We start from the raw sequence: 19,067 nt of genomic DNA, 5'->3' as shown, positions 1-19,067 counted from the left end.
GCTGTTATGTTGTTCATGCGCGTACGTATATATGGAGCTCAGAAAATATACTACTGCTACGAAGATATGTGGTCCAAAAGATACCGTTAGATTCAAATCAAGTTCATTTTATAAATCACTTGTTTTGCCTGGATAGGCATCTTCGACAAATCACTGCATAGTCATACCCAGGATATCTTCCCGAAAACGCCAGTCTATCCCGCCGATTCCTTAACAGAGTCTACACAAACGCCAGGCCCAACATAACAAATCATCAGAAACAGACCCCTATCATAAGAACAGCTGCCTTGAGGGAGCTATGGCCATCCAGCGGCCCTCTCCTTCCTCCACTCCAACTTCTCCGCCAGCATCTCCCAACTAACCTGTCCATCGACGCGCCCAATGCCCTTTAACCCCGCAGCCAGGAACGCAACGAGGTGGTTAAACTGGCCCTGGATATCCTTCAAGCGCTGAACATACTGAGGTTCGTGGAGCGGCGTTCGACGATGCGGCCAATCGTGGTTCCCGGCTTCGTCATCATCTTCATCTTCAGACTGGGAGTTAGCTTCGTCGAAGTCCTCGTCTGTGTCTTCTTCGTCTCCGTAGGAGTACTCATAACGTGTCTTGCGGGGCGTTGGCGTTAGGCTTGTCTTGAATGGTTTCCCTGGTACTTGTCGACGAGGCGTTTGGGTTGGGTCTGCGTGTTGCTTTTGATTTTGGGAGTGGAAGGCGTGCAAGTCTGCGAAGGAGATGCAGAGGTCGAGGATGGTGATTGTGGCTTGGTGGAGGGGGTGAAGGTTCTTGGAGAGGAGACACTGCTCCTCTAGCGATGCCATGTATGAGCGGTGCGCGGCTATCATAGAATCCACGTCGGTGGCAGTCGAGAGGGATTTACGTAGTGATTCGGTGGTGGATGAGATGACGAAGCCGGTGAGGTGGCTGTAGAGGACATTAAGGAACCAGAGTAGGTTGTGGCGGAGGGCGTAACTGAGTGTTTGGCCTCTGGGGTTCGAGTTTTGACTGGGTTCGTGGTGAGAGTATTGGAGGCGTTGTTTCACGATGCTGTACTTTGCTCTGCGGATCTGCATCAGGAAGGTTGAAACGCGCTGGTAGGCGGCGATGCCGTCTTTGGTGATGATGTTTGCGACAGGCCAGGGCAGAATGTAATCGAAAGATAGGCTTGAAAGCACCTTCACTGAGCGGCTGCGGTTGTCCGCGTCTTTGCCGGACCGGACGATTAGTCGGGTCGGGTCGATGAAGGGCAAGGAGCCGAATGCTGTTTGAGCGAGCTCTGTGAGCAGAAACCTGTCGCTCCATCCACCCTTTCTTCGGTCAATCAGCTCAAATATCTTGGTGTCGATCGGTCCAATCAGGCTTATATCCTTGCAGAGATGGATATGTTCCAGGGCCTGGAGCGATATCCATAAACCGCATTGCTCGTCCAACTCCTTCCGCAGGAGAGACGATGTAAATGCGTGATTATCGTTGACCACTTTGCTGAAGGCAGCGTCAAGCAGTGCATAAAACGGAAGGCAGAGTGACGACGGGTCAGAGGGACAGACATCCTCAAAGCTTAGAGCTGTTTTGCCCTGTGCCTCTAGGCTCTCGGCCTTGTTCAAGCGATTCAAGAAGACCATACTTTTGCCAGTGATGAATATCCGATGAGCAAAAGGGCGGAGAAAATTGGGTATCCTCGCTAGCTCCGATTGCGTATCCAGCATATACCAGTCGTGCCATAGCGTCCGCAAGTCATTTTTCTGGCGGTTCTCGGAGATGAAAAATAACTCAGGGCTTTCTAGCTGGCCGCTTTCCATCCAGCGATAAAGAGGACGAGCGTAGGTTTCAAATGATGAGAAAAAGATACTGGCTAACAGAGCAAAATTCTCGTCGTCCCCAGCTGCTTGCGTGATGCATACCAAATCGAATAGGAGGTCCAAGCATTGAACACCATTTGCTGCTCCGGTTTTGTCGATATCAGAAACGAGGTCAGCCAGGAGGATGAGCAATTTTGATTCGCGCTGGACATCATCGGACAACTGCAGGAGGCTTATGGCCACCGACGAGCCTTTTGCAAGGAACCGGGACTGCACGTCGGAGAGAAATACATCGAACTTGTGCAAGCAGTCCTCGATGCTGCGGTGGAACGTTTGCATGTAAGCAGCGGATTGCGGCGCTCTGGTAAATCGTCTTAGAGCGTCAATCTTAGTCCCACAAGCGCTTATTGAGCGCAAGACGGACGAAAGCGCCTCTTGAGACAAGTGTGAAAGTGTATACCGTCGGTCCACCTCAACGTTCCCGTCAACCCGCCATAAAAGAGACGTTGGCAATCCTTGCAGCATGAAAATCGCTTCCCTTACGATTTGAAGCTCGGTCAACTCCTGGAAAGATTCTTTGGTGCTTTCCGAGTGATTCGACCTATTCTCATCCCTCCAGAACTGCACGCTCTTGATGGACGTCACAAGAGCTTCATCTTCCCCTGAAGAGAATATGCTGTCGGGAATCACGTAGTCATCTTCCGAGGCGATTTGAGTGAAGCTTCGGAGAGCCTGATGGTCGCTGGATATTGAAGAGATATCGTCCTCCTCGGATGAGCTAGCACCATAGTCGACGTTTTCCCAGATATCCTCGTCGCAATATGCGGCGCCGGAGGCATCGAAGTCGGTCCACGAGAGCTGCTGCTCCTCGTCCTGGGGTTGGGGCTTTGCAAGCCGATCAACGTTCGAGAGTTGAGCCGGCCGATCTGCAAGCTGCAGAAGGAAAGAGAGAAGCTCCGGAAACACGTTGCTGCGGTGCTCGTCCAATTCAGCGAGTCTTGGCTGAAGCGCATCGGCCAGATCGTCGCGGTTGAGAACCCGGAATTTCTCCAGTAGCCCTTCAAGTTGCTTCGCTACAGCAAACTGGTCAGTCCGCCCATGCAGCGATGTCTTGAGAGATTCATCGACGCGACGTTTGAGCGCTCGGAAGCGAGCAGTGTCCTAGAGATCTATTAGCGGTGGTCGGTCCGATGTCGATGACGCGTACCTTGCCCGTCTTCGCGACCGCAACGATAAGGTCTTCAGTCGCGCTTTTCGGATTATCGGCGGCTGCCATAGTCATAACTGCGCCCATCCAGACCCGATTCCATAATCAACCGCATAGAAGAGTTATAGAAGAGTCAAGGTAAAGCGGAGGTTGACGTCTTGCCCGATTAGTCGAGTGTTGCCACGCTAGTCCCGATCGGGTCAAGGCGGCGAGGCCAAAAGGACAATTCGAGACTCTGCGTTTCCCTCCCTCAAGTCCCGTCTGCAAGCAATTCGTCGTTTTTCTCATCGGCAGTCAACATGGCTGTCGCTAGGCCTATTCGCATGCTCTCTGTAGCATGCGTGGTCCTTCTGATATTCCTGGTGTTTCAGATGAGGAGAAGCCCTTCATATGTCGGCACGGGGGCAAGCCCGTACAACGGCATGACCGCCGACCCTCTGAAAGATCGTACGCCTCGCCCCTATTCTTCGTTCTGCCCTTCGATCCTTGCAGTCTTCCTTTGCTGACTCTCTCCGAAATACAGCAACGGGCGAGCCCGAGGGCCACTTGTGGCGCGCCGACGAACACGATTACGCTCCTGACAGCACCGACTCCGCCCGCACCAATGCCGCCATTATCTCCCTCGTGCGGAACGAAGAGTTGAACGAGCTCATCCCGAGTATGCGAGACCTGGAGAGGACATGGAATCACAAATTCAACTACCCCTGGATTTTCTTCAACGATGTGCCCTTCACCGAGGAGTTCAAGAAGCGGACACAGGCGGAGACCAAAGCCAAATGTCAATATGGTATATAAACCTCTTCGACGTGTCGTCTGTGGCAGGAATTGACAATTTGCAGAACTCGTCCCCAAGGAACACTGGGACGTCCCAAGCTCCATCGACATGAACCTGTTTAAGGAGTCCGCGGAGCTGCTGAAGGAGAAGGGACTCCAGTACGCCGATAAGATCTCCTACCACAAGATGTGCCGGTGGAACAGCGGCATGTTCTACAAGCACCCCGCGCTCAAAGACTACCGCTACTACTGGCGCGTGGAGCCCAAGGTTCAGTTCTTCTGCGATGTCGACTACGATGTCTTCCGCTTCATGGAGGATCGCAACATGACCTACGGTTTCACGATCAACCTGTTCGACGCCCCCGAGAGTATTCCCTCCTTGTGGCCGACGACCCAAGAGTTCCTTGCTGCGAACCCCTCCTACCTCTCCGATAACAACATGATGGAATGGCTGACCGACGACCAACTCCGCCCCGACCACAATCGCGATGCGCACGGATACTCGACCTGCCACTTCTGGTCCAACTTTGAGATTGGCGATATGGAATTCTTCCGCGGCGACAAGTACTCTGCGTACTTTGATTACCTTGACCACGCCGGCGGCTTCTTCTACGAGAGATGGGGAGATGCACCGGTGCATTCGATCGCGCTGGGACTGTTCGAGGACAAGAACAAGGTTCATTGGTATGTTCGCCTAACATTGCGAGAAATCAAAAGAAAGCGTTGCTAAACAGTTGCCCCCTAGGTTCCGCGACATTGGCTACCGCCACATCCCCTACTTCAACTGCCCCAACTCGCCCAAATGCTCCGCTTGCACACCCGGGAAATTCTACGACGGTGCATCATTCCTCGCCAAAGAAGACTGCCGGCCCAGCTATTTCAAGCACGTGGGAACTCACTGATGCGCTTTGAATACTTCGATTATACCCATACATATAAACATACCATTTCTTCGCCTAGCGCCCGCTGCACGGTCGCATTTACATTCAGATTTGCATTCATAGGGTTGATGATATTGCACATTCAAATTCGTTAGTTCTTTCGGCGGCGTTCCATTTGGCTTATCCATGCCTGCAATGCTTTTGTATCTCGTCATCTTCTGGTTGTCCCTCTCCCTTCTTCTGTAATAGTCGTTGGATTATAAAAAGAGGGGCTTCCCTTCCTGTATATCTTCTTTTCTTTTACCTTTCCCCCCTAATCTACCCTGAGCCACCCTTGTACATGCCGTTCAATGGTTCAAGCATAAATAGAACAATGTCTTCTTTATAGATGTCTTCGGTAGAGTACAACAGCTGCTCAAAAGGAGAAAAGATCACAGATCAAAGAACTTCGTCGTAGCACTGGTATAGAAAGCAATGATGCACCTCCATCGACACCCGAAACAACAGCACAACTCTCCACTGCATTCTAGAGTATGTATACAGCTTTCCTATCTCGTCGGCCGGACGGGAACAACACAGCCATGGAATTTACGCGATTCTGCATGTCTCGTCGCTTACTCCTCCTCGGGGTAGAGCTCCTCGCGGAGGGGGACACCCAGCTCCAGGCGGAGACCCTCGAGGGCCTCGAGGTACTGCTTGTACTGCTCCTGGTTCTCGACCTTGGCCTTGATACCTGCTGGTTGTGAGTTTTGTTCTTTCTCTGATGTAAGTGGTGGGTGTGTTGGAGCGCACCTTCGAAGACGCGGACAGCGGTGGGGAAGTCATTGACGCGGCGGGAGGCACGGAGGGCAGCGGAGAGGACCTCGACGGAGGGGACGAGATCGTAAGCGAAGCAGTTGTTCAGGTTGCGCTGGGAGCGGCGTTGTTAGTCGGGATTTGTTTGTGATTGGGCTCGTATGACGACACGGAGCTGGTCCGCTCGCCGGCAATCGACACGACATACCTGGAGCTCGAAAACATCCTGCACACCATCGAATTCCTTCTCGAATCTAGACGGGCAGTGTGTTAGTTGCATTGCACGTTATCGCACTCAACCCGCCAAAAGGTCGGGCCAGCCGGTGAGCTAGCTGTCCATCCCCCTGCGCCCGACGCCGCTCGATCGCGGCGCCAGACGGCCGGAAACACACCCAATGGCACTCGGAATATAAGCTCGTACCTAGCGGAGAACTGCTCGTATGTCTCGTCGTCGTGCTGGCCGGAGCGGAGCTTCATGGAGGTGCTGAACGCCGGGCGACCGATGAAGGCAGCGGGCGTCTGGACGCGGGCCCGGGAGACCTGGGGAGCTCTGAAAAGGGCGGAGGGGCGGACGGCGCGCGTCGCGAGACGGAAGACGGGCATGGAAGGCATGGCGAGGGGTGTGTGGATGTGGAGGGGACGAATTGTCGCTGGGAGGCGGGCGAGATGGTGAAGGTCGAGGTTGAGCCGGAGACGCTAGGCTGGGTTTTTTGCGGGCGCCGATGGGTGGTGTGAGGTTTTGGTGCCTTAAGGCGGAAACTGCAGGTGTCATCCATGCTGCAGCTGGTCGGTGTTGGTGCCTTGTTGCCTGGCGGATGCCTGAAATCTCTGCCGGAATGCGGCCTGAGGCTGGTGATTTCTTTTTGTTGGATCTCATTGGTTGGGCGCAGTCAACAAGACTAGCGGCTTTGATTGGCTATTCGGGAAATGCACGGCATCTTCCGTCCCGAACTCCAAGGATCGCTTTCAGGGCGATGAACGGTACTCGTCACGGTACCTAAGGACAAGGTATCTACCGTAGTACCATTGGCGAGTTTCTTGATTATGACCTGAGAATAGTCCTCGATATACTGCGCATATCATACACTGTCTAGATACCTTTACACCTGCGGTTAGTGTTGGGGATTTTAGCTTTGTCGTAAACTACTATCTCATTGCGACAATATATATTTCCCAGCCGAGTGTGTGTGGCAATGGCTTGAATTTTGCGGTACGGCTATCAATGAAGCCAATTTAACGGTCAGGACATACGCCGTACTCCAGGTACTGGCCCATATGAGTTAAATTAATCGACCTGATCTAATTATCGAGTGCAACCAATGCCGAGTTCCAGCTCAAATTCGTTGAGCGGCGTGCATGTGAAGATGGTACTCCGATCTCCGCTCTTCTGCCAAAACATGCTAGAAGAGCGTCCATTAAACAGAGTAGCATGTTATTCTCTGAGTATATGATCAATGAGCAGCAGCATATTAACCAACTCCAGTGAGCTACTCGTAGTCTTGTACGTGGTAGTTGTATACCGGGGGGGGGATCGTACACGTGATGCGCCCCTTTATCGCGGGGCTAAACCCTTTCCGGCGCCCAACGGAGGCGCCGGAGACAGCAACCTTGACCCTTGGCCTTGACCCTTGGGACTTCGACGCCAAAAAGACACGCTTTTCAACTCTTTCCTCAACAACTTCGCTTCTCTCCCTCGGCGTCGTCTTCGGGGCCTTTCTTTCCTTCTCTGCTTCCGGCATTTTCTTTCTTCCTTCTCTCTTGCATCGCGTTTGATTCTCTCTAGTCGCGCTTCTCGCCCCTGTCAGCGTCCGACGAGAAAAAATCGATCAGTCGTTTCCTCGCTTCCCCAGCCCAACCCTTCCCCGGCGCAATTCTGTCTCGACGCGATACAATTACAATGGAATACCTGCAGAACATTCAGAAGCCGTCCATCGATCGGCCTTTTGGCATCGAGCTATGGCCGATCTTCGACAAGGCCTACGAGGCCGTCATGGGCTACCCTGCCAGCGAATTCAAGTTCGTTGAGGGTGAGACGCCCATGTCGACGTTCAAGGAGACCGCCATCATGCTCGTTGTCTACTACGTGACCATCTTCGGCGGTCGCGAGATCATGAAGAACCGCCCGGCCTTCAAGCTCAACACCCTGTTCATGATCCACAACTTCATCCTGACCACCGTCAGCGCGATCCTGTTGGCGCTCTTCGTTGAACAGCTTCTGCCCACCCTCTGGAACCACGGCGTTTTCTACGCCATCTGCGACCACCGCGGTGGATGGACACAGCCTCTGATTATCCTGTACTATGTGAGTGCATCCTGGCGCGCGATTGGAGGCGCAGCTAACAAGGCCAGCTCAACTACCTGAACAAGTACCTCGAATTCATCGACACCGTCTTTCTGTTCCTCAAGAAGAAGCCTCTGACCTTCCTCCACACCTACCACCACGGCGCCACCGCTCTCCTCTGCTACACTCAGTTGATTGGTTTGACTGCTGTCCAATGGGTTCCCATCACCATTAACCTTCTGGTCCACGTTGTCATGTACTGGTACTACTTCCAGAGTGCTCGCGGTATCCGCATCTGGTGGAAGAAGTACATTACCGTCCTTCAGATCGTTCAGTTTGTTATTGACCTTGGTGAGTAACCGCGCGCTTGATCCGCTGAACTCCGGCTAACCGCGACATCAGTTTTTGTCTACTTCGCCTCCTACACCTACTTCTCGTCGACTTACTTCCCCTGGGCTCCCAACATGGGCAACTGCGCCGGAGAAGAATTCGCTGCTTTCGCTGGAATGGGCATCCTGACCTCCTACCTCGTCCTCTTCATCTCGTTCTACATCGTCACCTACAACAAGGCTGCCAAGACCGGCCGTCCCCGCCGCAACACTGGCAAGCAGGCTGTCATTGACATGGCGCGGTATGAGGTCGCTCCTGCTTCTCCTTCCAGCGAGAAGAAGACCAACGGGTCCGCCGTTTCCACTGGCCGCTCTAACGGCCCCGTCACCCGCTCTCGCAAGGCGTAAGTGCGACCCGAGTACGACGACGCTCGACGCATGTGAGCTCGTCAAGTTCACCCGCGTGCGGCGAGTTTCTCGGTCCTCTCCAGGCGTTGTCCACGGACGTGGATGTTCCCGACGCCTGAAACCAAGCCGGACGGTTCCTTTCCTGATTGTATTATGGTGCCGAAGTACTACTTTTAATGAATGACCCTGATGACCTGGTCGCCTTTGACCAGATGATGCATGTCGCAGCGACCTTTGTGGCATTGGTGGGTTGCAAGCTACCGGATGTTGGCATGAAGGTTAAAATAATTTCACGGAACGGTTACCTGCCCAGACTGTTCTCGGTGTATTCTACAGATGGTTTGGTCTTCTTGCATTTGCTTCTCTTGTCTCTACTTCTCTTCGCTTCTTCCTGCCGGTTGCAGATCTTCCTGTTATCTTTTGACATTCTTAGTATCTATAGATGGCGGCAACCTAAGAGTAATATGTGTTTTGTTTGTGTATATAATGTGTTAGGATGAGAATCATATCTTTCATGATGCCCTTGCCCCCTTCGAATGGCATACAGTTCCGACCACAGCCGAGACCATCAACGGCCGCAATGTGACTCGACCCCAACGTTACAACGCAGCCGGATACCTTGTCGCACAAAAGTCATAGCGGAACCTACCCCAGGCCCGTGCAACTGTGACTCGATGTGACGGTCCTACTCTAGCCCTGGGATGTTGCACTACGCATTAATTCCAGAGCCTTATCCGCACGAAGCGGCGATCGATCCAGCGCGGTCGAGTCAAAACTCAGGAATGATCAAAGCTCTGGAGCTGACTCGTTGAGAGACGGACGGCCCTGGGCATCTCATTCGCCTTGACTCGCCTCGACTCGCAAGGCAGACCCCCCGGTCCAGCGCAAGGTCCAATGCTTGCCCGGCCTGTGCTGGATTCTGCGCAGCCCGGAGAATTTCTCCAGGACCTCGACGGCGACCTGAATAGTCTGGCTCAAGGCACGGTTGGTTGCACTGCATACCCGGACCTAGGTGTACTGACCACTCGCACGATGAGGAATAGATGGGACGGGGATGGGGGAGAGGGCTCATCTAGCAGGGATATTGAGTGCTTGCAATGTTTTGATCTCCGGCTTTGCTAAGCTGGTCTAGGTGGAGTGCAGGTGGTCTCGGATGCTACTGTAGGCCCTAGGGTAGGGTAGTACCGGGGCAAGGTTCGATAACGTCTGACGGGCGTCAGCCGGATGCGGAAGACAGTGCTTTGGTTCGGTGGTGGTGGGAATATAGGGGGAGTTTATACGGAGTACAGACCCTGAACTGTCGAGTGAGTAATATATGACACCGCATGGATGGCATGATCTGGTAGTCTATGAGTATGATATCAACTCAACCGGAGCAGCAGTCTCCTCCGAATATGACATGCCACCATCCATCTGTCTATATATAAATCAATAACCCCGAGCCCACAGTACCATATAATATATTGTAGAGCTCCGAGTCCCGACGCTCCGTCCGTCCCCCGTCGTCCGGGCATTAGACTTAGCGAGCATTTCCCAGATTAATATTGATTGACCTGACCCGTTGAAGACCCATTTTCAGCGTTTTCCTCGCCGTTTCTCCACACGTAGCCCGCATGCAGTCCAGTGTCCACAGTCGAAGACGATCATCGCTTCTTTCCAAGTTCCAACTTCCAAGGTCCGGCCGTTTCCACGGAAGAATGAGAATCAGCCGAGAGAGTATGTTGATCACTAGCTTTTGATCATACTAGGTAGTTTCTGCAGGCGCGATGGCTACCCACGCTGCAGCTTATCATGGCCTCGGGATGATAAGGGCTGGGTCGACCCTGCTCTACGCACCCTCCTCCGGCGGACAATCTGTCTTAATATGCGATAGTAGCTAGCAGGTAGCACACGGAGTCGACGAAAATAGTTCATGGCTACGAGACGACGGTTTTCTCGGCTGGCTCGGGTAACGGGTTCGAGTTCGCTCCCCTGTTTCAGGTTGAGCGGGTGCATCCTGGGAACCGCGTGGATGGCGCGTTTCATGTTAGCAGAGCGCGCTCAACGGCTTGCCAGTGTCGGTGATATAGACGAGACAGGGAGAGGAACAGGGGCAGGAACTGAGCGGGTGAAAGCGTGCAGAGAACGAGAGGGGTGTGCAGCGCTTGGCCCGGCAGTGACAGTGAAGTTGATGGAGTGTCGTTGGGATAGTCAGAAGCAGATAGATGAGAAAGGCTCGGCTGACATCAAGCTATCGACCCATGGGCTATTGTTCACGGCGAATTCCCTGGAAGCTGCCTTCTTGGGGAACTCATCCGATCGCTAGAGTGCGGTCGCTATGCGTTGAGGGCACTGGGCTGGGGTCACCGTTCTGCTTGGTCGTCACTCTCAGGGGTAATTCTTCAGGATGAACAGGGATCGCACTGACGCGGACGCTGCGGTTGCATCCAATCCATGTCGACTCGGATTTGGATTTGGATTCGGTTGCGTTCGGAATTGGACTTGTGAGCATGACCGTGACCTGTCAGATCGCTAGCTTGTTGACGCCCGCTCGACGCACCGGCTTGGCTACGGGCGCCTCCTTATTGAATATTCCGTAGACGATCTGTTCGTGGTGAAGTGATTTCGGAGCTGTCATACCATTGTCTTGGGTCGTTCTTGCGGTGAGGACGACCCTATTCACTGCCCGGATGCCGAGCTGCGAAGCGAGGAAAGGGATAGCTCTGACTTTGACATGGCTAGCTAGCAAGCTACCGACGGTATAGCCAAGGCCATTTCATCGTTCATGGCTCGCATCGTAGTGAGGATCTGAAACCGCAGCTGACGTTGACGAGCGGGAGGCTGGGCATGGGCGCGCAGTCCGGCCCATGCATGATGCAACTCTGCAAGTGCAGTTTGCTCTGGGGTAGCCGGACCTGTTTCATGTTAGCGATGGCAATGGCATGGAGACTCGACTCGAGGCTGGGAGACTAGACCAATGAGCGACGGTGGACGCAAGGCAGGAGGCGCCAGACTCGAGTGCGGTTACTGGTCACTGGTGAAGAGGGCATGCACTATGCAGGACGCGTGAATGGCTGCAGCAGGTCACATTTTGCAGGACTCAGGATTGGGTGCATAAGACTGTATAGCATAGGGGGAGAGCTAGTTTTTGGGTGCCAGCCACTCAGCCAGGTACCGTTTCACATTGCGACCGTTCCTGCAGGGCCGTTTTTGAGTCTGCAGCCGACTTGAACTAGCTTGTCAATTATATTGATAGCATTGAACATGCTGATTGAGTCAGTGACTTGCCCCTCTGGGTAAAAGGGACTGCAAGTGCAAACCCTGTGGTGGACTGGTGGTAAGTGGTGACCCTAAGAGCTGAGTGAAACTGCGATCGGGGCAAGCAAAGCAAGGAAGCTCCCGAGCACGAATTCTCCGATTGGCTTCTGGACTGGGGCTGTCCATCTGTCCAACTAAATCTGCTGCTGCGGCGCGTCTCAGGTTGAGTTCGCGGCTTGGCGACTGTTAGGGCTAACTCGCTTTCATTCTATCATAGAACCGATGGTACCTGTCAGTTCTATGTCAATAGAGTCAATAGTGAGTGAGTACTGACATTCAACTCAACTTCAGAGCCATGCCATCCGACTACTCCGTACTCCGCAGCAGCAAGGGCCTCCGAGTCCACTGGACCCATGAGTAATTGAGTATGACCCATCCCATACCCACCCCCCCCATCCCGGCAAGGACCAGCTTTCGTGGCCTGTTCCCTGCACGTTCACCCTAAATGTTCTTATCCACTGGATCAGTCGTTAATCTATCCTCGCGCCTTTCCCCTTTCGTCCCATCCCTGACCGTTCTTCAGAGCCTGCATTCTTTAACTCCTCCCCTCGACCTAACTCGCCTCTTTCCCCGACCAACCCAACTCTTTTCATGTCCTGGTGACTTCGAGTAGTGATCCGGCCATCCCTACTCTCTTCAACTGACATTGACTGTCACCATGTACGACCCCGTGGCTCTGGATCTCAGCTACGTCAACCGATCTCTGCCTCGCCACTACGAGTCCGACGAAGAGGACGTCTCCGAAGCTGAAGGCCACTCCTCGCTCGACCACAAGCGCTCTGCAACCCTCGACTCACTCCTCAGCGTCAGCGACACCGAGCTGGACCCGGCAACAGACCGTCCAGCCTTCCCCCGACTCCTCTCCCTCCCATCAAGCAAGACATCACGCCCCGTGTCCATCGACACCGTCAAGCGCAGCAGCAGCGCAACCTTCGCAACGGAACCCTGCACCATCTTCGACCACGACGACGACGACGACATGATTATCGAACTCCCCTCGCCCGACTCCACCACCCCCAGCGCCCTCCACTCGCCTCTCCTCCTCCAGCCCTCAGTCTACGTCCCCTCAGAACCACTCACCTCCCCACGCAACTCCTTCAGCTCGACTTCTTCGTCCATCCACTCCGACGACGAAAGCGTCTTCGTCGCAGAACAGGTCACCTACGTCGAGCACGCAAGGCCTAATCTAATCTTAATCTCTCCAACCGAGTCCTCGCCCTCTTCCTCTCCACGCGAAACAAGCCTGGACCTCCCCTCCCCGACAGCATCAGACAGCTCAGGCTCCGTGTACTCCAACGACGGCGCCGCAAAGTCCCAGCCTCTTCTATCCGAAACACCCATGGCCATGGACCGCGGCCGCCCGCGATCCCAGTACCCAGCCCGACCCCTGCACACAAAGACCCAAGGCACAGGAAGTCTCAGCGCCCTCGACACCCTGCGCTGCGCCCCTCCCCAGGGTCGTGAATACGAGGCCATGAGCGCACCGCCCGTCGAAGTCCCGCGCGCGCTCTCCTTCCGCGCGCGCTCAATGTCCTTCTCGCGCCCCCAAACACCCGCCACAGAGCGAAGACGGCTGCACAAGGAGCCGCCGCGGCGCCCGCCCTCGGCCCAGAGCACGAGCACCGCGACCTTCTCGCTCTTCCCCACCCAGTCGCAGACCCAGACCCAGTCGCAGACCCAGACCCAGACCCAGTGGCAGTCTCACACCAGCTGCGCCAGCACCTACACCTACACCGACTCCTGCGCCTCCTCGACCTACTCCCTCCCCCTCTCTTCTTCCCAGCCGCCCTCCCGCACCGCCAGCCCGAGCCCCTACGCCTCGGCGTCTCCGGCTATGCGCTCGCGCTCGGGCTCGCTCTATAGTGTGTCCAGCATGTCTGCGGCGCAGGGGAAACGTGCCCCTGGCCCGCCGGTCTCCGGCTCCTATCGCGGCTCGATATCCATGGTCAAGTCAAGGTCCAGCACGATGCCGATGGGCGGAGGTGGGCACGGGTACTCGAGCAGCAGTCTGCGGGCGGAGCTGAACACAGGCCCACAGGGACAGGTGCAGGAGGAGAGCAAGAAGAGCAAGACCCACAGCCGCAAGAAGAGCATGAAACAGCTCAAGTCGTCGTCGAAGGAGAAGGAGGAGTCGGCGGCAAAGAGCTTTGTCGGGTTTATGCTCCGCGCGAAGAGGAAGTCCGGGATCAAACATAATGCTTAATTTCCCTGTTTCTCGTGTCTTTGTTTTCCCTATTTTTGGGCCTTCTGATTAACTCCGTTTCGGTGTTGGAGTCGGCGTGGCTGTACTTTAGCGTGTCCGTTTGTTTCATCTTGCTTGGGTTTCGGTGGATCCTGTCCTGATTTTATTTCTGATTTTGGGTTGACTCTTACTCTGTACTATTACTCCCATACTCACTATACTTACTGTCTATTGTCTACTGTCTACTACTGCTATGCAGACCGAGCTCTGCCAATGAAGCACATCTTCTGAATCTTCTCTTGCTCTCTCCAACCACTGTCGATCCCAAACGTGAAATAACAGGGGCACCCGAATACCTGAGACATCCGAAGCCTCCGAACCACGGAATCCATGCTTCGACTGTTTCTGGAAGCCTTCGCTTCGCCACGGACACGGCACGGCTGGGGTGTTTGAGGAACGCTGAATCGAAGATTCCAAATCGTGGAGACCCGGTGATCCTGGCTCTGAGAGTGAGATTAGGTTGCATTCGCCCCAGCGGTGTTTGAGATCTGGAGCAGGTAGACTATGCCGTCTACTGAGTCAGTCTCGGCTCACTGACTCGGGCGCTGTCTTCTGGATTCGAATTCTAGAAGGAGAATGTGGATCGACATCCCAGCCCGGGGCCCATGGACGCACCGGGGATCAGCGCCGATCTCCAGGCCCGGTGCAGTGGCAAGGTCAAGGCCAAGCGCACTGCGGTCGATCTATGCGGATCGTCTTGGGTCCTTCCCATGGTTCTGAGATCAATCCCATCCGGCCTGGGGAGGAAACCGATTTCTGCTCATGTGTCCCCGTCTCAACGACAAAATTCACGGTGCTGCGTTTGCACGCCTACGTCTAGGGATAGGGATACTACGGTGCCTCGACCGTCCGCTCACTCCATGGCCATGGCCGTAAGCCGGCCATCCCGATCGTCCGTGCATCAGGCGAAACACGCACTGGCTATGACGATACCACTCTTTTTTATCCATGCGGTGCGGGTCGGTGGTGGCGGCGAAGTTGCATACCAAAGGCAGCCCTAGGTTACGGACGAGGAGACCTCAGAAATGTCGTTGGAGCATACTGGGCTTTGGATAGGCTCTGTATCGTCGTGCTCAACATGGTAGAGCCTAGACGGGGTAGCGCTCTATCTACCACCAGCGACCGTTACGATGGCTGTGCACTTTACCCTACCTAATCTCGTCTCATCTGTTTCAGACAGCGGGACGGACGGGAAGATCGTGCCGTCCATGACCTACTCGCAGTGCACTGTGGGCTCCAGCTCAGCCTCCAGCGGATGTATCAGGCTATAGGTATCTGGGTACTGCGTCTCGGATGTGCTGGGGTACAAGTGGACATACTTCGCTGCCGGCAGGAGGTTAGCTTTAGCCAATTCATCGTTCCAGCCTGACGGCCCGTATCGAGCCCTAGGCTATGAAGTGTCCTGATACCGAGGTCGGAGACGGGATTTGTTCCATTCAGCTCTGGGCGTACTAGATGCCATGCCTGTAGATACTCCGTGGGGACCGGGCCACTAGACGTATGCAAGGAAGCCGTGCTATAATTATGTAGCCAGATAGACCGAAGACGACATTCCTTGACGTACCTGAGGCTGGGCATAAACGCAATGGGAAAGTTTCTCTTTGTTACTCGGTTCTATGGGCTGATCGGCCCTTATGGATGTGTCTTATCTGGACCCTGCCCGCCATTATGCAGTGTCATCGCGGGACATGGTCTGGTCTGTAGCTTCCCAAGTAGCGAAGCCAGCGTTGCATTGGGGCAGCGTTCTCTTGTCCCTTGTCCCTGGGCTCGCGCCTGGGAAAGGATTTCATGGAGAGGATTATTATTGTAGCATATTCTGCTAGGTCATAAAAGCTAATTGGCTATAACCGCCTACTCCAACAATTATTTAACGGGACTTATTTGCCGAGGGGGCTATAATATATAACTATAGATATTTACTATACTTTCCCTAGGCGGTTGCGGTGACGGGGATTAAAAATACCAAAAAAACTGTGGAGTTAGGGCTAATAAACACAAGGATATAATAGTATATATTTTTATTTATAAGCCTATGAGCTAAGTATATAGCACACTGACTACAGAAGTAGAAAGAGGCTTGATAAGGAGACATGAAATGCAGAGTAAGCCTCGAGGCTTGCATATTGTGCTTATTTCACACTCCTTTCTTAAACTGCATGCGCCCTATCCAGTGCTACCTAGGCACAATATCATGATCTATCCAGCTTATCAAAAGATGTGGTAGGATTTCTGCTTCGAAACAGAGCACAAGCACGGCAGGTAGTTGGGCACTATTAAACTCTCAGGGATAAGTTTTGCGGAACCCCCCAAGCTCCCCAAGCTGGCTTCGCTGTGTGAAGATCTTGAAGCAGGAAACGAACGTGGGAAGACCAAGACTGGTTTGATGAGGAGTGAGTCCCTAGGCATCCACACAACTACGCGAGGCTAGGTTCTACCTCCAGCCATTGCACAAACAGCGTAACTCTGTCTCTATGGTAAGTACCCTACCTAGGTAACATCCAATGGTCCCCAGTCTGGATTGAGGCTACACCAAGCCACTATGGTAGAAACACGATCCCCAGCCTACAGCGTCAAAGGAATCGGCATCCCCGCCCCAAACCTCCCCTCCGGATCCCACTGCTGCTTCAGCGCCACCAACCGCGGCAGATTATGCGCGCCATACCAGACCTCCGGCCCCTCATCCCCATACGCCTCATTCACATACGCATGGCGGTGCTCAAACCCCATCGTCTCCTGCACACGGTCCCTCAGCGGCCGGATGAACTCGTGCAGCTGCGCCTCGTACCGCGCGTCCTCGATGTAATTCACGAATACGCTGGCATCACGTCAGAACAAACCGCATCCCACCGGACTTTAGTTAGGTAGGTAGGGAAACTCACAGGTTAACCTTCGTATCGCGCCACGGATACACACCCCTCTCCTCCTGCGGAACCGCAAGAAGCGCCTCCTCCGAGTGCCGCTCCTGCATCCAAAGCCCATTAAACCACTCATTCTCCGCCGCGAACGCCGTCCACTGTCCCCAGATCTCAACGAGGGCGTCCACATCCGTGCGCGCCAGACCAGTACTCCACATATCGGCGCTCCAGCCGCGATCGCACATGATCGCACTCGGCTCGCCGTACGTATTCCACGTCGTATTCGCCCAGGATTCACGCGTCGGATGCAGCGCGCGCGCCTTGGCGATATGCGGCGCCGCGAAGGCCTCGTCGCCGTAGACCATGAGCCGGAGACTCATGGTAGGTGTCATGGAGGAGCGATTGAAGCCGCCGAGGATGCCCCAGAAGACGCCGTGCGTGAGGCTGTCGTCGACGGAGCGGATCAGCTCGAAGGCCGACGCGTTGTTCTCGGCCGGGATCGTGAAGTCCCCGTACAGGGACCAGCCGCTGTTGGTTTGCGGGAACATGCGGAATGTGGCGGAGACGAGGATGCCGAAGTTTGCGCCGGCGCCGCGGAGCGCCCAGAAGAGGGGCGCGTGGGAGGTTGGCGAGACGGTTAGGAGCTCGCCTGTTGCGGTGACGAGGCGCGCGGACATGAGCGTTTCGGCCAGGATCCCGCGCACGCCTTGCAGCGTGCCCAGCCCGCCCCCGATCATGGTGCCTAGGGTGCTGATGCATTTGTCTGTGCTGAGGGCTGATGAGGTGCCTTGTTAGCTTGCCCTGGGTTGGTATGGTGTTTTAGCTCGTGGGGGTTGGGACGTACGGAGTTCTCGTTGCACATCGTAGACGACGTTGTAGACCTGGTTGTTGGTGACGCCCGGGCCGATGGTGACGGTGTCGTTGGGATAGTCGAGGAAGATGTTCTTCAGCAGACTCAGGTCGATGTTCACTGCCCCTTTTACACTCTTATACCCGGGCTTGACACTGTGAGCGGACCCGGTGGCCAGGAAGGAGATGTTATGAGCGACGGCGGTCCGGACCTGTTTCAGCAAGATTAATTAGCTACCAGACCCCTTTTTATAGAAACGGGGTAGATGGAAGAGGCGTTAACGCACAGTATTCGCCACGTCCTGCTCCGTCGCGGGCTGGATGGCAGCCACGAACGACGGGTTCTGCAGGTTCGACCATCGCTCATTGACGCCCGGGTATCCGGTATCTCCCGTGGTGTAGATGTTGGCTTTCTCGGAGAGCACGGGGCGGAATAGGGCGTGGAAGTCGATTGAGGAGTCTCCAGCTGCGGCATTCACGACGGCTGGGGTGGCGAGCAGCGCCAGTGCAGGCAGGAGCTTGAATATAGACCGCATGGTGAGAATACAGTTGGCACAGCTCCAGTCAAAGGTGCGTTCACGGCTAAATAGCACACCTCCTCAACTTCACTGGCCCTTACCTCTAGGGTAGTGCCTGCCAGGCAATACGGTACGTAATGATCCATTGATGCTACCATAGTATCCCTGGCGCCTAGCAGATGCAGATGCAGATGCAGATGCATCCCTGCCAACTTATTAGGAAGCCCTGCCCAACTATCGAGTCCGTAGGCCCAAATATCCAGCAAGATCGCCAGTGCAGCCCTGTCCCAAGCCCACCAAGCAAGGCCCTTCCATCCAGCCGACCGAGTCCTCCGGCCTCGGAGTTCGCCGAGCTGGCAAACTCCGCGCTTACGCCCTTACAGTTTGCTCCGTAGGTAATGATACATGCACGCACCTGCAGCTTCACCTTACGTCGCGCATCCCAGTGGAGCGGAAGACCGGGGCAGCGTTCCAGACTGTCCGGGGCGCCTGCACGTACCGTCTACCCGAGTATCTAGGTCAGCAGACAACATCCCATGCATGCAGACTCGGTGTCGGTGTACGAGAATGGATGGATCGGATTCGTATCGCATCGCATTTGCATTCGGCACCAGTACTCCGTACGTCTCCTCGCTCTCCAGGCAAACATGCACACGCACATGCATGACAATCCCCTTCTTCTACGGCGACCTCGGAGGTAACCGGCAACCCTATGGTAGTGTTCGGAATGGGGATGGGGATGGGGAACCACGTAGCGCGAGCAGAGTCTACCCTACCCGCGAGGCCACTGTCCCCAAGCATGGTGAAGTTGAGGGTTCGCGGCCCTGGCCTTGCACTG

General features: G+C 54.8%; 6 protein-coding genes across 6 annotated transcripts; 3 read left to right on the top strand and 3 right to left on the bottom strand.

Annotated features, from left to right (window-relative positions):
• Window positions 1-296: 296 nt before the first annotated feature.
• Window positions 297-3,075, bottom strand: DSM5745_00301 (putative gamma-tubulin complex component GCP5; the record flags this gene model as incomplete). The annotated part of the gene is made up of 2 exons (XM_026742317.1): window positions 297-2,954; window positions 3,001-3,075. The coding sequence occupies 2 exons, from the start codon at window positions 3,073-3,075 to the stop codon at window positions 297-299; spliced, it is 2,733 nt and encodes a 910-aa protein (XP_026608162.1).
• A 224-nt stretch (window positions 3,076-3,299) lies between these two features.
• Window positions 3,300-4,676, top strand: DSM5745_00300 (glycosyltransferase family 15 protein; the record flags this gene model as incomplete). The annotated part of the gene is made up of 4 exons (XM_026742316.1): window positions 3,300-3,447; window positions 3,524-3,787; window positions 3,840-4,458; window positions 4,520-4,676. The coding sequence occupies 4 exons, from the start codon at window positions 3,300-3,302 to the stop codon at window positions 4,674-4,676; spliced, it is 1,188 nt and encodes a 395-aa protein (XP_026608161.1).
• A 593-nt stretch (window positions 4,677-5,269) lies between these two features.
• Window positions 5,270-6,062, bottom strand: DSM5745_00299 (cytochrome c oxidase subunit VI; the record flags this gene model as incomplete). The annotated part of the gene is made up of 4 exons (XM_026742315.1): window positions 5,270-5,388; window positions 5,448-5,565; window positions 5,659-5,704; window positions 5,872-6,062. 4 exons carry the CDS (start codon window positions 6,060-6,062, stop codon window positions 5,270-5,272), a joined length of 474 nt encoding a protein of 157 aa, XP_026608160.1.
• A 1,285-nt stretch (window positions 6,063-7,347) lies between these two features.
• On the top strand, window positions 7,348-8,468 carry DSM5745_00298 (elongation of very long chain fatty acids protein; the record flags this gene model as incomplete). Its single annotated transcript, XM_026742314.1, has 3 exons — window positions 7,348-7,752; window positions 7,800-8,082; window positions 8,134-8,468. 3 exons carry the CDS (start codon window positions 7,348-7,350, stop codon window positions 8,466-8,468), a joined length of 1,023 nt encoding a protein of 340 aa, XP_026608159.1.
• A 3,955-nt stretch (window positions 8,469-12,423) lies between these two features.
• On the top strand, window positions 12,424-13,968 carry DSM5745_00297 (uncharacterized protein; the record flags this gene model as incomplete). Its single annotated transcript, XM_026742313.1, has 1 exon — window positions 12,424-13,968. The coding sequence occupies one exon, from the start codon at window positions 12,424-12,426 to the stop codon at window positions 13,966-13,968; it is 1,545 nt and encodes a 514-aa protein (XP_026608158.1).
• A 2,601-nt stretch (window positions 13,969-16,569) lies between these two features.
• Window positions 16,570-18,247, bottom strand: DSM5745_00296 (FAD-binding oxidoreductase; the record flags this gene model as incomplete). The annotated part of the gene is made up of 4 exons (XM_026742312.1): window positions 16,570-16,822; window positions 16,887-17,637; window positions 17,707-17,923; window positions 17,999-18,247. The coding sequence occupies 4 exons, from the start codon at window positions 18,245-18,247 to the stop codon at window positions 16,570-16,572; spliced, it is 1,470 nt and encodes a 489-aa protein (XP_026608157.1).
• Window positions 18,248-19,067: the final 820 nt, after the last annotated feature.

Source organism: Aspergillus mulundensis (assembly GCF_003369625.1).
Source record: "Aspergillus mulundensis strain DSM 5745 chromosome Unknown scaffold_0, whole genome shotgun sequence".
NCBI lineage: Eukaryota > Fungi > Ascomycota > Eurotiomycetes > Eurotiales > Aspergillaceae > Aspergillus > Aspergillus mulundensis.
This window is presented reverse-complemented; position numbering and strand designations above follow the sequence as displayed.